The 14419-nt window shown below is 39.6% G+C and overlaps 1 protein-coding gene across 1 annotated transcript in view; it reads left to right on the top strand.

Annotated features, from left to right (window-relative positions):
* PTPRR (protein tyrosine phosphatase receptor type R) overlaps positions 1-14419 on the top strand; it is a 138765-nt gene that overhangs the window by 109382 nt on the left and 14964 nt on the right. Inside the window, exons 8-10 of the mRNA XM_064701941.1 lie at positions 4289-4373; positions 10078-10157; positions 12148-12285. Coding sequence (XP_064558011.1) covers positions 4289-4373; positions 10078-10157; positions 12148-12285 — 303 coding nt within the window. The remainder of the gene's footprint in view (positions 1-4288; positions 4374-10077; positions 10158-12147; positions 12286-14419) is intronic.

Genomic DNA, 14419 nt, shown 5'->3' with positions numbered 1-14419 from the left:
GAAGTCCATATATGCACTTGCTGATATATTAACTGGAGAGGTGTAATGTAGCAGTTGTGCTTCAGCAGCTGAGGAATCAGAGGGCCAAAGGTAGCAATTTTTCAGAAGGGCTCCAGAATTGATCCAGAGAACTATATGTCTAGAAATCTGATGTCTAAATCAGAGAAACTGTAAAGAATTAAAATTAAACATGCCAGAGCATGTGACCCTTTAGGTTTCATTCTGTTTCCAGTCTGTGCATGTGAATAAACAGATGAGCGCCATTTTACTCTAAAAATAGCTTTTCATTATGAATAATTGCATCCTATGGAGCAGCCTTTTCAATTACCTTTAAAATCCAAAGTTTTTATTAAAAGCCATTTGCTTAAGAAAAGTAAATCCTTCGGTTCTTCTACCAAAACATGGACAGACAGTGTACACAAAAAATTACAACCATCCAACATATTTTTATCACCAGTTATTCCATAGGTTCTCTGCTATTCTGCTGCTTAGGCAGGGAGGACAGAAGAAATAACTTCATCATGCCTAAGCCCCCCATGTTAGGAGACAGTTTGTACAGACAAATTGGCACTTCATAGAATCCTGCTTACCCAAATTGTCCCACACAGCAGTTGTGCACAGCTTTGGGGAGACAGAGGCACATTTATTTTATTTGTCCCTCAAGGGGGCACAACATGGCTTTGGCCATTCAGTGTTTCCACAGGATTTTATTGAAGAGGTCATGACTCATCTATTCTGTTTTTAAACTGTTTTTTAAAATGTGTTTTAAGATGAAGCTGTTGAACAGTATCTGTTTACTATGTTCCTTGCTACAGATAATAGCTCAGTAGGAACTTGAGGCATGCAAAGAACGCAGTATATAACCCTCAGCCATTCTGCTCACACAGCTCATTTTAACTAGCTCAAGAAATACAGTAAGGCAGTCTTCTGGAGACTAGAATTATTGAAGAACTTCCAAATGTGAAAGAAGTGGAGAAATGTTTGAAGTTTTCAGTGGAAAATTAAAACATGAGCAGTTTCAGGTTATTTTTAGTTCTTCATTTTTTTAATTAACAATTAAAGGGGCATTACTTAATTAAAGGGTATATTTGGTTGGGAGAATATACCTGTTTTGCAAGGAGGAAGAAACATAATTTGCCCAGCATATATGTTTTCTTTAGTAGCCTGAGTTGCTACTCTTCAAAGGATAGAATATCTGAAGTTGGCAACAGAAGATAAAATTCATTTCCAAAATACCCAAATGTCAAAAAATACAGTCCTGCATGGGAAAGTGCCTGATCATTAAATCTAAAAAATTACATCCTCAAAAATGAGAGGGATGAATATAATGAATACCTGCCTGAATTTTCCTAAATTTTGCCACATTTTCTTGAATGCTTTCAGAGATCCAAATCATATCTCTTCAAGTGTATAAACAGTATTCAAAACTTAATGTGAGCCAGAATAGCTGCTATTAGAAGGCATCACTCAGAGAGGGAAACCAGCCCATGAACAATATGCATATGCATCTATAATTGCATGCAAGTGGCTGAGCATGGGAATGTGTGCAGTTTATGCATTATTTGCAATTTTTAAATTAAATACATATGTTTAATAAAATAATTATATATATATATATTGCCTATACAGCTACTGAGTTTGTATACTAGTTTGCACATGTTCCTGCTATTTGCAGTCTGCTGGGCTTATTTGCTCCCCTTGTTAGCAGGAATGTTATCACCATATTATCCTGATCTTTTTTTCTGGAATAATCTCTTTTTTCTCACAGCCAGTTTCAGAATAAGTGACTTGTCTGTGGCTGTGATCCACGGTGTATTGTCAGATTTCTGTCTGTGCCCTTGGACTCACAAGTACTTACTACTGGGAGGAGACCACTGATTAGAAAGTGTTTACAGGATGTAAGTGATTAATGTTATTAATGGTCCCGCTTGGCCCAAAGAAATGTGTTTCTGTTTTCAACTCGGTGGCATTTTTTCATCTGTCAGTAACTCGCCAAATGATGAGCTATTAAAAAGTTTCAGCAGGCATAGTAAAGGAGACAGCCACACATCTGGAAGACCCTCACCGACCACCATCACTTGGGCAGGCAGAGGACTCTTTGTCATGCATTTTTTCCAGTCTCTGTCGATGACAGACAGAGATCCCATTAAGCACAAGCTCAGTGTCTTGCTCTCTCTCACTTGGTGCATAGTTCAGCACGGAAACCTTTCAGAGGCCATGCACTGGTGGTGTTTGTACTAAGCCAGAACTGAGCTAGGGAAGCTCTAGGTCAGCCAGTTGGAACAAGACTCAAGGTCCAAGGGAAGTCTCAGACAGAGGTCACCATTGGGAAGCAGTAGAAGTCAGAGGTGAATATGAGGAGGGTATGGGAGCTCATTTTGTAGTTTTGTGGATGAGGAAGCAGCATTAGATGCAGGACAGAGGTGAGATGGTTTGACCTGAACAGTGGGGATGAGGTTTATGCAAGAATGAAGTCTTAAAAAATGAGAAGATCCTGAACTTAGGATAGCCATCATATGGATGGCAGTACAGCAATCTGAAAAAGGATTGGGTGAAGTACCTGCAAGGAAGGTGTGTCTTAGTAGTAACACTTTGGCTGGCCTGACACAGCAAGTCATTCTTTTGAGGAGCCAGCTGAAGACCAAGAAGAGATCAAGGAAAAAACTGAGTGAGGGAGAGGGGAAGAGTAAAGAAGGTCCATGAAATGCATGGGCATAAGGCAGAGAAGGTAGAAAAATAAAATTGAAACAGCTGCAACCTCACACAGGAAGATGTTCAGAAGCCAAGCTGGGAAGTGGAGAATCACAGCATTTCAATATGAGCCATCTAAATTTTACTTACCTTTGCCATGTCTTCACACAGCAAAGTGAGAGAGTAGCTTCTTTCCCTGTTTGGCGAACCCATGTAAAAGTCTGCTGTTGGGTGTCTGCTTGACAAGCTGTTAGAGACTTCATCCCTGTTCCTTTAAAAAAAAATCCCTGCAGAGGCTGGTCATGCTGGGCAGGACCAGAGCTTGTGTTGAAGGACAGGGACCAGGAATCTCTGTTGTACCAAAGTACTGGTAGGCCTGCACCTCTAGAGTAGAATCCAGTCATTTTTGGAGAAAATCCTTGAGTAAATTTTCCAGTGATGCAAGTCAACAGATCCTCCTCAGGTTCCTAACAGGCAATTATGTAATATGCCACCATCTCTTAGGCTAAATATCCCAGGCCAGCATGATGTTTCCAGGTCTCTAGTTATGACTGTTCTTTTAAGTAGAAGTATTGATTTACTGAAGATCAAATTCCAGCTTACTCTAAGACAATTTAAATAATAGTGGCCCAAAAGAAATCAGCATAAAAATGAAGATTTTAGTAAACTGAAGCATTTTTAATGTGATTTTGCCAGATTATTTTAGTTGGTAAAACATCCCCCACAGTCATAAAACAAAAAAAAAAAAAAAAAAAAAAACCACTGAATGTTTCCTCCTGCCATTTTAAAAGGGTTGGTTTTATTCAACTGTAGAAACATCGTTTCAGGACCTCAAAATCAAAATTGTTCTTACTCTTTAACCAAGTTCAACATTTTGCATTTTGTTCAATGCAAATTTTGATTTTTACTTTTCATGCTGACAAACAGTTTGAAAAATAGGAATTTTAGGTTTATGAGGAGTTTATAATTTCTGTATTTTTGAAACTTAAAGGAAACTGTCACATTAGTTACCTACACATGCAATGTAAATCAATCGCTAAAAGATGAAAATGAGAAGGAAAATAAATAGCTTCAGATTTTTATTACTTTTGAGTCTGAATGCAAAAGACTAAGGCATCTCATTCTAGTAGTTTAAATAAAAGGCAAGTGAGGTCTTTGAATTTCATTGATAAGGGCTTAGCACAAAATTTTTTAAAAGTTTGCCATATATTAATTTCTATTATTTGCCATTATATTTCATTATTTATGAAGTTCCTGCCCAAATTATGTAAAGTATTGCTCTTTTTTGCCACAGCACTATACTTTTGAACTCCTATTTTCTGGAACTATAGTGCATTTTAACCTTGGGCTTAATCCCATAAAAACTTTTTTTTTTTAAATAATTCATCAGAAGTGTTCCTTGGAAGTCACCCCTTCAGTATGCAACTCCCTGTGTTTATTAAAGGAAGGGTGTTGACAGTCTTGAGGTGGGAACCACTTTTATTCTTAATAGCTTTGATGTGAAGAGACAGTTGTGTAACAGCAGATGGCCTTCTGGTGATAATTTCCTGCATGGCTCCTTTGGAAACATCAGTCTGATTTAATTTATTTTTTATAGGAAATACCAATGAATTTTGTGGATCCCAAAGAAATTGACATCCCGAGTCATGGAACTAAAAACCGCTATAAAACAATTTTGCCAAGTAAGTGAGCTAGCCTGTGGTTTCCTACTATGACATTTATTCCTGCTTTGAGAACGTATTGCTGTGAAAATCTAACTGTATTTGCTTGATGTGAACCCATTCATACTTGTATTTATAATCCATGTAGAAAGATAACAGAAGCCCAGTGCTGTAGGACTGGCAAATGCAGAACTCTCACTGGAAGCCTTAGTAGGTACACAGGTTGGCAGCCACATGCCACATGCTGCAGGGCAAGCCTGGCTTATGCTGGTTTTCTCTGAAAGGCAGCTCAGGCAGATGGGACAGTGAGGTCTGCCGTGCTTCGCAGTAGCGCCTCATCACAGCCCAAACCATCCTGCAGTTGCTGATTTCTTTCTGGTTGGGTCAAGATACTTGGGACTGAAAAAAACCAGACTACAAAAAGCAAGTGCAACCTATCTTGTCTTTTAGTTGGCTTCCATCTTTAAAGGTCCTCTGGTGATTGCTTTTTTCCTTCTCCATGCACTAAACTCTCTTAACAGAAATGTGTTTACATTCCTGATGCAGTGCTGCTTCTTCATTGCTCTTAACTTGTTACTGCCTTGCTATACTTCTGTATTTTCATTGTATATATTTTCATATAGCATTGCTTTGTTATAATTGAAAAGGTGATTGAAAACTTTTCAGTGGAATAGTTTTCCTTCAAAATACATGTTTCTCTGAAATGCAGCTATTTTCATAACATTTGCTGGTGAATAATAAGATATTCCATTTCACTTTTATTAAATGTTTTGTGTTCTGTTTCAGAATAGGTTGCAGAAGTTTTTACAGTACACTAAATATAGACATGAATAGTTGAGGTTTTATCATTTTTGGCATCACCAAAGTGAAAAAGTTCTGTGATTCAAACTATTACAGAACATTCCCACATAAAAATGTAAATCCCTTACTTAGGTTTGGAATGAAGAATACTTTTAAGAAATTTGCTTTCTAAACCTCTCTAGAATATCCTTGCAGGCCTGTGTTATATGTTAGTCATTCAAATTCACATATCTTCTATTATGAGGTCTCTCTCACCAAAACTGAAAACATCATCATTTGTTCATATCTCACCAAGGCCTTGCAGTCAGACTAATGAAAACTGATGGCCTTCAGCGTGTAGATTAATCTCAGAAATGTGATATGTAGCTGGGAAAGAAGCTTGTGTGGAATCCTTGCTTCTCTTCAGTTTGCAGTAATATTTTCACTGTGCTCAAGGTTAGTTTATCTATTTCAGCCAAAAGCTGTGTGTATCCGAGTTCAGTCAAGAAATATTGAAGGCAATTAAAGTCAGAAGGTAACTGAATGCAAGTTAGATACCAACAATCAGACAATTCAGCATCCCTTAGAGTCTGGCCCAATGTCAACAGGATGTACGCAGAGGGTGAAATCCTGACCCCCTTGATAAGAGCAGGACTTTTGCCATCAGCTGCAGTGGAGACAAGATATCACCAGCCCCCCTCTGCCTGGCTGGCAGATTTTTGGAAGGAGTTCTCCCTTCCCATAGCGTCTCATGTCCAGGGTGCCCCAGCCACCATCAGGTTCACCTCCAGCAACGCCTTGCAAGTGCAGTTTCACTGTAGCACGTGTTTTGAATTGGGACACGACAGCTGGGCCGTGCTCCATGCTGATGAGCTTTGAGAACCAGCGTGCCTGTGTGTCCTCACCTCCACTTAGCTGGGATGTGCCACTAGCTCTATGGCACATTTTCAACCCAAGCACACTGCTGGTGTGCACCATAGCTGCCCACTGACAGGCACTTTGTAATCAGAAATCAGAAGGTTTGGTGTGTGTTAGCACCAGGTTTTTCAAAGAAGATATTTTGAGGATTGAGGCACATGCTCATAATAAATATTCGTGCACCCCACACCCAGTCTGAGAGGGTTTGGAAATTATTTGAGTGATTAAATAGAGCAGCTTTCCTGGTTTCCTGCTCAGATGATATCAACCCTCTGCTTTGTACACCCGCATCAGCTTTTCCATTCCCAGCACTGGGTGCGTCTCCTGAATCGGGGCACCTGTGATGACAAGTGACGTGCTAAAAATGCCCAGTCCTGCCAGCTCCACCCTCTATCCTGCAGTGGATATTCTCATTTTCTAAGAGATAATTCTGTGACAGGGTGCATGAGGGCAGGTTTATGTTAGAAGATACCACCCAGCCAGACACACTTATGTGAAATACAACTAATGCCTATTGAAAATTATTCTATATGGAAAACTAAAAAGTACAGGAGATGTTACACTTCTATGACAGATGTCTCAGTTGCAGTGTAACATAGCCAACACTCTTATGCAAACACCGGGACGCCACTTTAAGTTCTCTAATGTAAAGTGCATTACAATAATATTCTAATTCAACTATTGAGGGCTCAGTGTGGGATCAGAGTCGAGAGGCTAAGCAGTTCCCTAACATCAGTATTTCTCCTTCCTTCTTCCTGACTGTGACCCCACCCATAGCTCCTGTTAAACCCTGCTCTGTATCTTTAGCTGCATTCCCTCTGCCACCAATCTACAGTATTTCTCACACCCTCTGAGCAGGTTTCCAGTCCTGCACACCGATTTCCCAGTCTTTCACCACAGCCACATTCCTGTGGCAGAATAGCAGCCCTGCTGCGCATTCCTCATCCTCTTACTCTGCATCTTCAACTTTGCCTGCTTGTCTCCTGCAGCCCCCACTACATGTCCTTGTAGCAGGACCTCAGCTTCCTACTAACTTCTATATCTCATGCTACTTCTTCAGCCCTACATATTTCCTACTTCCTGTCTCACTTGTCCATCTCAGACCAGAAGCAGAATTCCTGTGGTATTTCAGAGTATGCATGGACTTTTGCTTACAAAGGAGCAAGTCGTTTAACACTGTTCTGTGGGTATCTTTGTATGTGCAACACATCCATTAGTTTACCATACCCTGTCCATCTCTGAAAATTAACCTTAAGTCAAAAGGCTGTATGAAAACACCCTGGGCGGAGCAGCAGATTCACACTAATATGAAGATAGAAACCACTTAGGGGGTCAGACCCAGAAGCCCACAATCTGTGGCTTGTGCTAACACTCGCTCTGACATTCCTCTAAAGACAAGGAGAAGGTTAAATCATATGATCAAAGCACTTTATTATGAAAGCATATAAACAGATGCTGGAAAACTATTCTCCTGATGCTGACATTTTTGAGCTCCCTTTCACTCGCCAGTCCTGACTACAAACAGTCATATTTGCTCCAGTTCTGCTCCCTAATGAAAACACCAATGGAGTTCATGGAGTGAATGATACTGCAGTACCCATGGCATGGCAGGAGGCTGTTCAGCACTGCTACCATATAACCCTGCCTGTTCCCTGCACCAGCCACTCTCATGGAGGCAAGTTACATTCCCTTTAACACCCTCCTATTCCTCCAACATTATAAATTCAGGACAACATTAATTTGTTAAAGGTGGAGTTAGAAGAAGCACCTTCTAGTCCACTGAGAGAGCTATCCTAGACTTCCTAGATACATGGGAAAAAACAGCAGTGATTTTGCCTCAGTTAAAACTATAGAAGGCATATTTTATTAGTACTTATAAGTATTTAGCAGCACCAGTGCATTTTCAGACACTTTATAGACATTGATGAATTCAACATCTCGCAGTCAACATCTGTCTTTCTGCTGTAGCTTCAGACTCCAAGACTTTGCCATCCTTAAGGATAAGATTATTATGTCCAAGGTATTTGTCATTCAGGAGGAAGCTAATGACTTCCATTTGTGTCTGATGATTGCCTAGTGGCCTGGATCTCTAGCATTGCTCAGGCTTTCCTCTTCTCAGGGCTCAGTTTACAGCACTTGCCTATTTCATAACTGATCATGACTGTTAATTTATAAAAGATTCCTGTTCGGAAGCAGTGTTTGTTTCATTGATTGGAGTTGGAAGGAGGTCTTAGAAATTGTGAAGCTGATTTAGCTGCTCCCTAGTAACAGAGGCATTTATCTCAAGACATGGCAATTAAATTGGATGTTGGGTCTGCTTGGAAGAGGTTTTTTAAGGTAGGGGTCAAGCAACACAAGAATCAGAGGCATTGTGTGAACTAGAGGAAGCGGGTGTTTTTTCAAGGCCACGTAGCCTGAGGCATTTGTGGAAGTGGCTAATAACCACTCTGTGCTGAAAAGAAATGAGAGGTTTCCTGTCCTCATATTGTTAAAGGAAAAAAAAAGCTCTAAGTGAAAAAAGTTAGGAAAACTAGTGCAAAGATATTTTAACACAAGTTAATTAGGGTTCACATAGTGCTATTAACCACAGAAGATAAGACTTCCATGTGCAGAACTTGAAGTCATGCAGTCATTTGCATATTTTAAGAAACATACTTTCAAAACATTATCCTGGGTTCTACTACGCCTCCACTCCTGTCCAAGGTGCTCCCATGATCTCCAGTGGGAAAAGGACATAAAGTATGTTTGGGATCATCCCTCCCCTTCCTTTGATTTGCAAAGGTTTTATCGTGTTCTTAGGAAGAGAATGAAAAGTCACAAAAGAAATCCAGAAGCAACTCTGAAAATACTAGGTTTTGCTGCAGCATATGTATATTTATCAGTTTTATATTTTTTGTGTAAATAGCAGTGCCACACACTAAGCAGTGTTTTTGATCTCTTTCCAGCTCAGTGCCCACATATGTATCTTTAAATGCATTGCCTAGATTGCACTCAGCAGAGGAGCTATCCAGAGACTATTTCCAAACCAATGTGTCTGTATACTGTCGAAAAACCCTGCTGATTATAACTAAGTATTTAAGCAAATTGCCAGAAGAAAAAAAATTTTTTAGCATGGAAATATTTCAGTATCATGTTTTTAGTGGTAGAATATTTTTTTCAGTAAAATGTGAAGAAAGTCAAGTGCATCCCTAGAAAACCCCAACATAGGCATCTTGCTCTCTGCCTGCTTCCCCCTTTCTGTTACATTTTATACGTGAGAATATGCTGCTTTAAGTCCAAAATGGTATTGCATGGGGTGGGATCACATCATCAGGAAGTAAACCCTTCCTTTCCAGGAGGGATTTAAGAACCCCCAGCTCTTTACTCAATAGAACCAGCCCCCACTCCATTCTAGAGCATCCAAGACTGAAGGAAAGAAGAGTGTAACGAAAAATGTTCCTCTATTTTGGCATTGTGTCTCTAGTCCAGTACACATAAATGGTCACAAATTGTATCAGATGAGGACACAAGACTGAAGGGAAGAATATGGGTTACCTAGTCAAGCTCCTTACAGTCAACTTAAAGTGGTATAAAAGATGTATATTTTATTTCATCCCAGGCAGAGGAACCTTTTCTTAATTTAAATCCAACTGTGCAGTGCAGTCACTGAACACTACAGTTTCTGATGAAAGTACCAAAGCTCAAAGAGCTTGGTGTGATTATGAGCCACGGTGCATTGATAGGACACAGGTTTCAGAGACAGCACGGGCAGACCCAACCTTACTGGGCATTGCCTGGGCCTCACAGAGTTGCTTCAGTGCCCACAGCTCGCTGAGGGGGTTCTGCACAGCCCAGCACTGTGCAGTACAGGGCTGCCTTAGTTACATGGCATGATCCTTTGCAGAGGGAAGTATTTGGTGTGTAATTCTTTACTGCTTGACAGCCCCAAATAACAGTAGGTTTTTTCCTTCAGAAAGTCTTTGATTCTCTTTAGGAATCTTCTAACTATGGGTTTTCTTATTAATTTCCATCTTCCTTGTGCTCTTAGATCCTCTAAGCAGAGTGTATTTGAAACCAAAAAATCCATCTGACTCCTTGAGTACCTACATAAATGCTAACTACATTAGGGTAAGTAAATGTACACTCTTCATGTACTTTTGAGAAGATATTTCATTTGCCGTGTGAATAGCTGGGTTTGCTGAGGTGCCATTTATTTTATTCTTACCATCTTCATTGATATGTCACATCTTTTTGTCTGCATATGTGTGATAGAAATAGTTTCATAAGCCATTTCTAACAAAGAGCACAAAGTCATGAATGTACAGAAATGGTTTCAATTAAAAAATTACCAAGTAGTTTATAAAAAGCATTAAGAAACACATGCATTGCTGTTTACTTTTGTATTTACTGTTTCATATTGACCTACTGCCTTACAGTAAAGAGGGCTACAAGTACTTTCAAGATACCAATTGATAGTCCTGAAATTAACAGTTAATTAAATAAATACTGTAACAAGTTTGTGAAAAGGTACAAAAACAGACAAGTATAAATATTCACATGTGCCCACAACACAGCCATTCACATTTTACTCCCTGTACTGGTCACATGACACAGTGACATAACCAGCATGAATCCTGATTAAAAGCAGTATTTATAAGTGTCAGGTCTGCTATAGTCCTTGATCACACACACAGACACACACACCTGCACACAGAGCTTTCTTGAACTCATGACAGAATATATGCTAAATAGACTACAAAAAACTAATTTAGTCATATTTTAGGAGTGTAATCCTCTACCTACAAAATTAAATGTTTTCTATAGAGTTATTATCCAGACCCTCCACTGGAATAAAAGTAATAGTGCAATGAAAATTTGGCCACAGAGCTCTACAATGATGTTGCTTCTTTAATTAACAGTATATAACGTGTAGGTACACAGCACCATGCCCCTTACCCTGCCTCACTTTGCATCCTGTACTTTCATCATTTCTTATGAAGACATCATCATGTAAGTAAGCAGAGTGGTTCTATTTGGACAGCAGTGACATCATATCCAAGAGCCAGGCCATATGTTGAGTCCTCTGAGGTCTCCCTTTTCCCTATGCCAGCCCCCTTCACTCTCACATATGGTGATTCCTCCTGCTACTAACACCAGTTGAACTGTCAGCAACTGTGGAAAAAAATGCAATGAAATGAAATTTCACATCCATGTATACAAAATCCTTGGGCTTGCTGGGATCCTGACAGACCTGGCATGGACAAAGTATGTTCAGGCAGATTGGTGAGTGGCTGGAGGAGAGTTTGTGCCAGCTCAGGATTATCCCACTGGTTCATGCAATGAGTAGCAGCTGTCATGAAGAAAGGCTCCCAAAAGGAAGACCCAAGGCCAGAGGCTCCCACACCACCTCATGCTGTTTTCCATTCACTCATTCCCTTCAGAGATTGCCAGGCTCTCTCCTGCATTACTGTTGGGCACCCTATCACTGCACAAAGCCATAATTTCTCCTTTTCACGCAAAAAATAGGAAGATATGTCTTGTTTTTGCCATTTCTTCTTGTCTTTCTCTCTCTTCTGCTTCCTCACTGTTTTTCTGACCTTTCTTTGACTTCCTGAATATCATGTGTGTCTTGGAACTCCCTATGCTCCCTATATATGTTGTCCTTCCTAAAACGTTTCATAAAGTCTCTTCTTCTTTAGAAAACAGGTATAGGAGAGTCTTTGTAGATATGAGTTTTATAGTTCTTCTTTTCTTTCCTGTGGCTTATTGACTATAAACTAGCTTGAAAACACTGCTGCAATTTAAATTATAGATTAAAGTACCACTGGATGAGGAAAGTCCCAATAACTTGAAGAAGGGAGTTATCTAAAAGAAGCCAAATAAGCAGGGAAATTTGAGAGGAATTGTTGTATCCTCAGGAGTTCATCAGATTGATTTCCAGAGAAAAAACTGTTCTACTGAAAAATTTCTGATCTGCTCTTCTTTTAGTTGTAACTTCTTTCAGTTAATTTTTTTTTTCAGGTTAATTTTTCTGCCCCTTCTGCTCTTTTATTCACCTGCAATATAGATTGATCACATGAATTTAAAGTAAATGCTTTTGTGTCTGTTTCTGAACTAGGGATATGGAGGTAAAGAGAAGGCTTTCATTGCAACTCAGGGACCCATGATTAATACCGTGAATGATTTCTGGCAGATGGTTTGGCAAGAAGACAGCCCTGTCATTGTTATGATCACAAAGCTGAAAGAAAAAAATGAGGTATGACAACTGGCAAAATTGAGAAATTATTCCTGTGGCTGCATACTATGGAAGGGACTTTAGAAGATACAGAAGGAAGCTAGCAGATAACTGGTTCTTCAATAATCTGTTAATAAGACATGCAAAATAATGAGGGTAGCCAAGTACATCAAGTGTAATAGCATAGCCATTGTAAGACATTATGTATTACAAAAAAGAATTCCATTTTCTAGATCCATGCTGTTGGGTTTTTTACTTTTTAAGGAACACCTCATTTATCTGTTGGCCACCTCTGTACTTTGTTTTTACGTTCTGGTATATAAAGACTAGATGGTTAATGTTGTGCTTAGCAGGGTTTTTTTTGACATGGCTGAAGTTTGCACTTTGCTATAATGTCAGGGATTTAATCCATTCCCAATGTTACAAATCTTCTGGACATGGTTTTTTTTGACATGGCTGAAGTTTGCACTTTGCTATAATGTCAGGGATTTAATCCATTCCCAATGTTACAAATCTTCTGGACCATCCCAGAAATACACTTTGGGCTCCCAGATGCCAACACCACAGAGGAACTTGGACAGAATTGAAATAATACTCTTTACCTTGGTAACAATTAGACTTGACAATTTTATTTTAGTGGCTAATGGCCAACTAACTGCCTGTTATGCATTCCATGACTTTTGCATCAATTCCAAACTATATCTTCAATATTTTTATTAAGTAATCATGTAAATTTTTGTCAGGCTTTCTTTGATAGTGCCAGTGCCCATATTTCTGACTACCAAAATTTACAAACAAAAATCACCCTCCCATGCAGAAGGCCAATAAAAAAACCTGTTCTGGAGACTGAATGCTAAAAAAGTGGTTTACAGGGCTTGTGGGCAAGAGAGAGTCAGAAATAAAGGAGATGGACTTTCTTCTTGAGTCCAGACTTAGTAATGATTCCCAGCTCCAGGAAGGTGCCTCAATCACGTCTCAGCACACAGTCAAAAGCACCAGGGCTGTATTTCCCCTGCTACACTCACGCCCCTGCTATTCAAATTCAGGTGCATGATGGTAGAGCCACAGTTTATTCAGGCAAAGTTTCTAGTCTGAGTGATCAAGAACCAAGAGTCTGAGTGCATTCCCAGGGCTCAAACTCACTGCTCCATTTAAATATGAACTCAGTAGACATAGTCTTCTTTTTTTGCCCTTGATTGTTGCTTTCCTCTTTCACAGCATGAGTTTGGACTTCTAACATGAACTTAAAATCCAGGGGATTTTAAGAAACTGTATGTGAAAAGTAGGTGGGTCCTGTAAAATGTCCCAAGACCTATTCCCAAACCTGGTGCCATTTTGCACTGGACTGTTCAAAGAGGTGTTCAGAATCCCACATTTAGGATTCATCATGAAAGCATAGCAATCGACCAAGCTAATAGACCAAAAGAGTAAGTATTTCACTGAGGAAATGCTGACTGTTTAAACACTCACATCTGACACTGTGTAAGAAGAATGACTTGAAAGAGGTGTCCAGTGGTTTTCATCATGTCAGGAAGCTCTGTGTTTACCTGAGTTACGCAGGCTCTAGGCACTGGTGTTTATAGGCATTGTTGTGCCTGGCAATGGTAATTTCCTCCACATAGAAAGGGTGAGGAATCTCAAGTTGTTCCCAGGCTATATAGAGAGGCTGTGTTTGTGCAAGCTGTCCTGTCTAGAAACCTTAGGAGCTCTCCCACTGTCAGCAGGTTCCTCTTTATACCTTGCTTGCCATTGAAAAGAAAGCAAACTCTTATTGGCCTTGCTCAGCATATTATCTTCACTGCTAAAATATTTGCCCTCTATAGAGAAGGCAAAAGAAGATCTTATTTAGCATAGTAACACTTGGTATTTTTTCCTTTCTGGGGTCTGTTTTATTTCCATCATTTTCAGGGAGGTACATCTGTAGTATACAGATATACAAGTACCTTCATATCTGCAAGCATATTTATCCACTCTTCCACATTCACTCCTGAACAAATAAACCACCATACCTGACTCTTATGTATAGGCTGTATTCCTCAGTAGGTGTAACACCACTCAGCCTTCATTTGAACTATGATGTAGTATAATGTATGAAGTAATGTATAATAAAGGACCTCTCAAATGAGAGACACATGAGAAACCTTAATCTCAATAA

Source organism: Zonotrichia leucophrys, chromosome 1A, assembly GCF_028769735.1.
Source record: "Zonotrichia leucophrys gambelii isolate GWCS_2022_RI chromosome 1A, RI_Zleu_2.0, whole genome shotgun sequence".
Taxonomy (NCBI): domain Eukaryota; kingdom Metazoa; phylum Chordata; class Aves; order Passeriformes; family Passerellidae; genus Zonotrichia; species Zonotrichia leucophrys.
The sequence above is the reverse complement of the archived record's forward strand: the minus strand, read 5'-3'. Positions and strand labels throughout refer to the sequence as shown.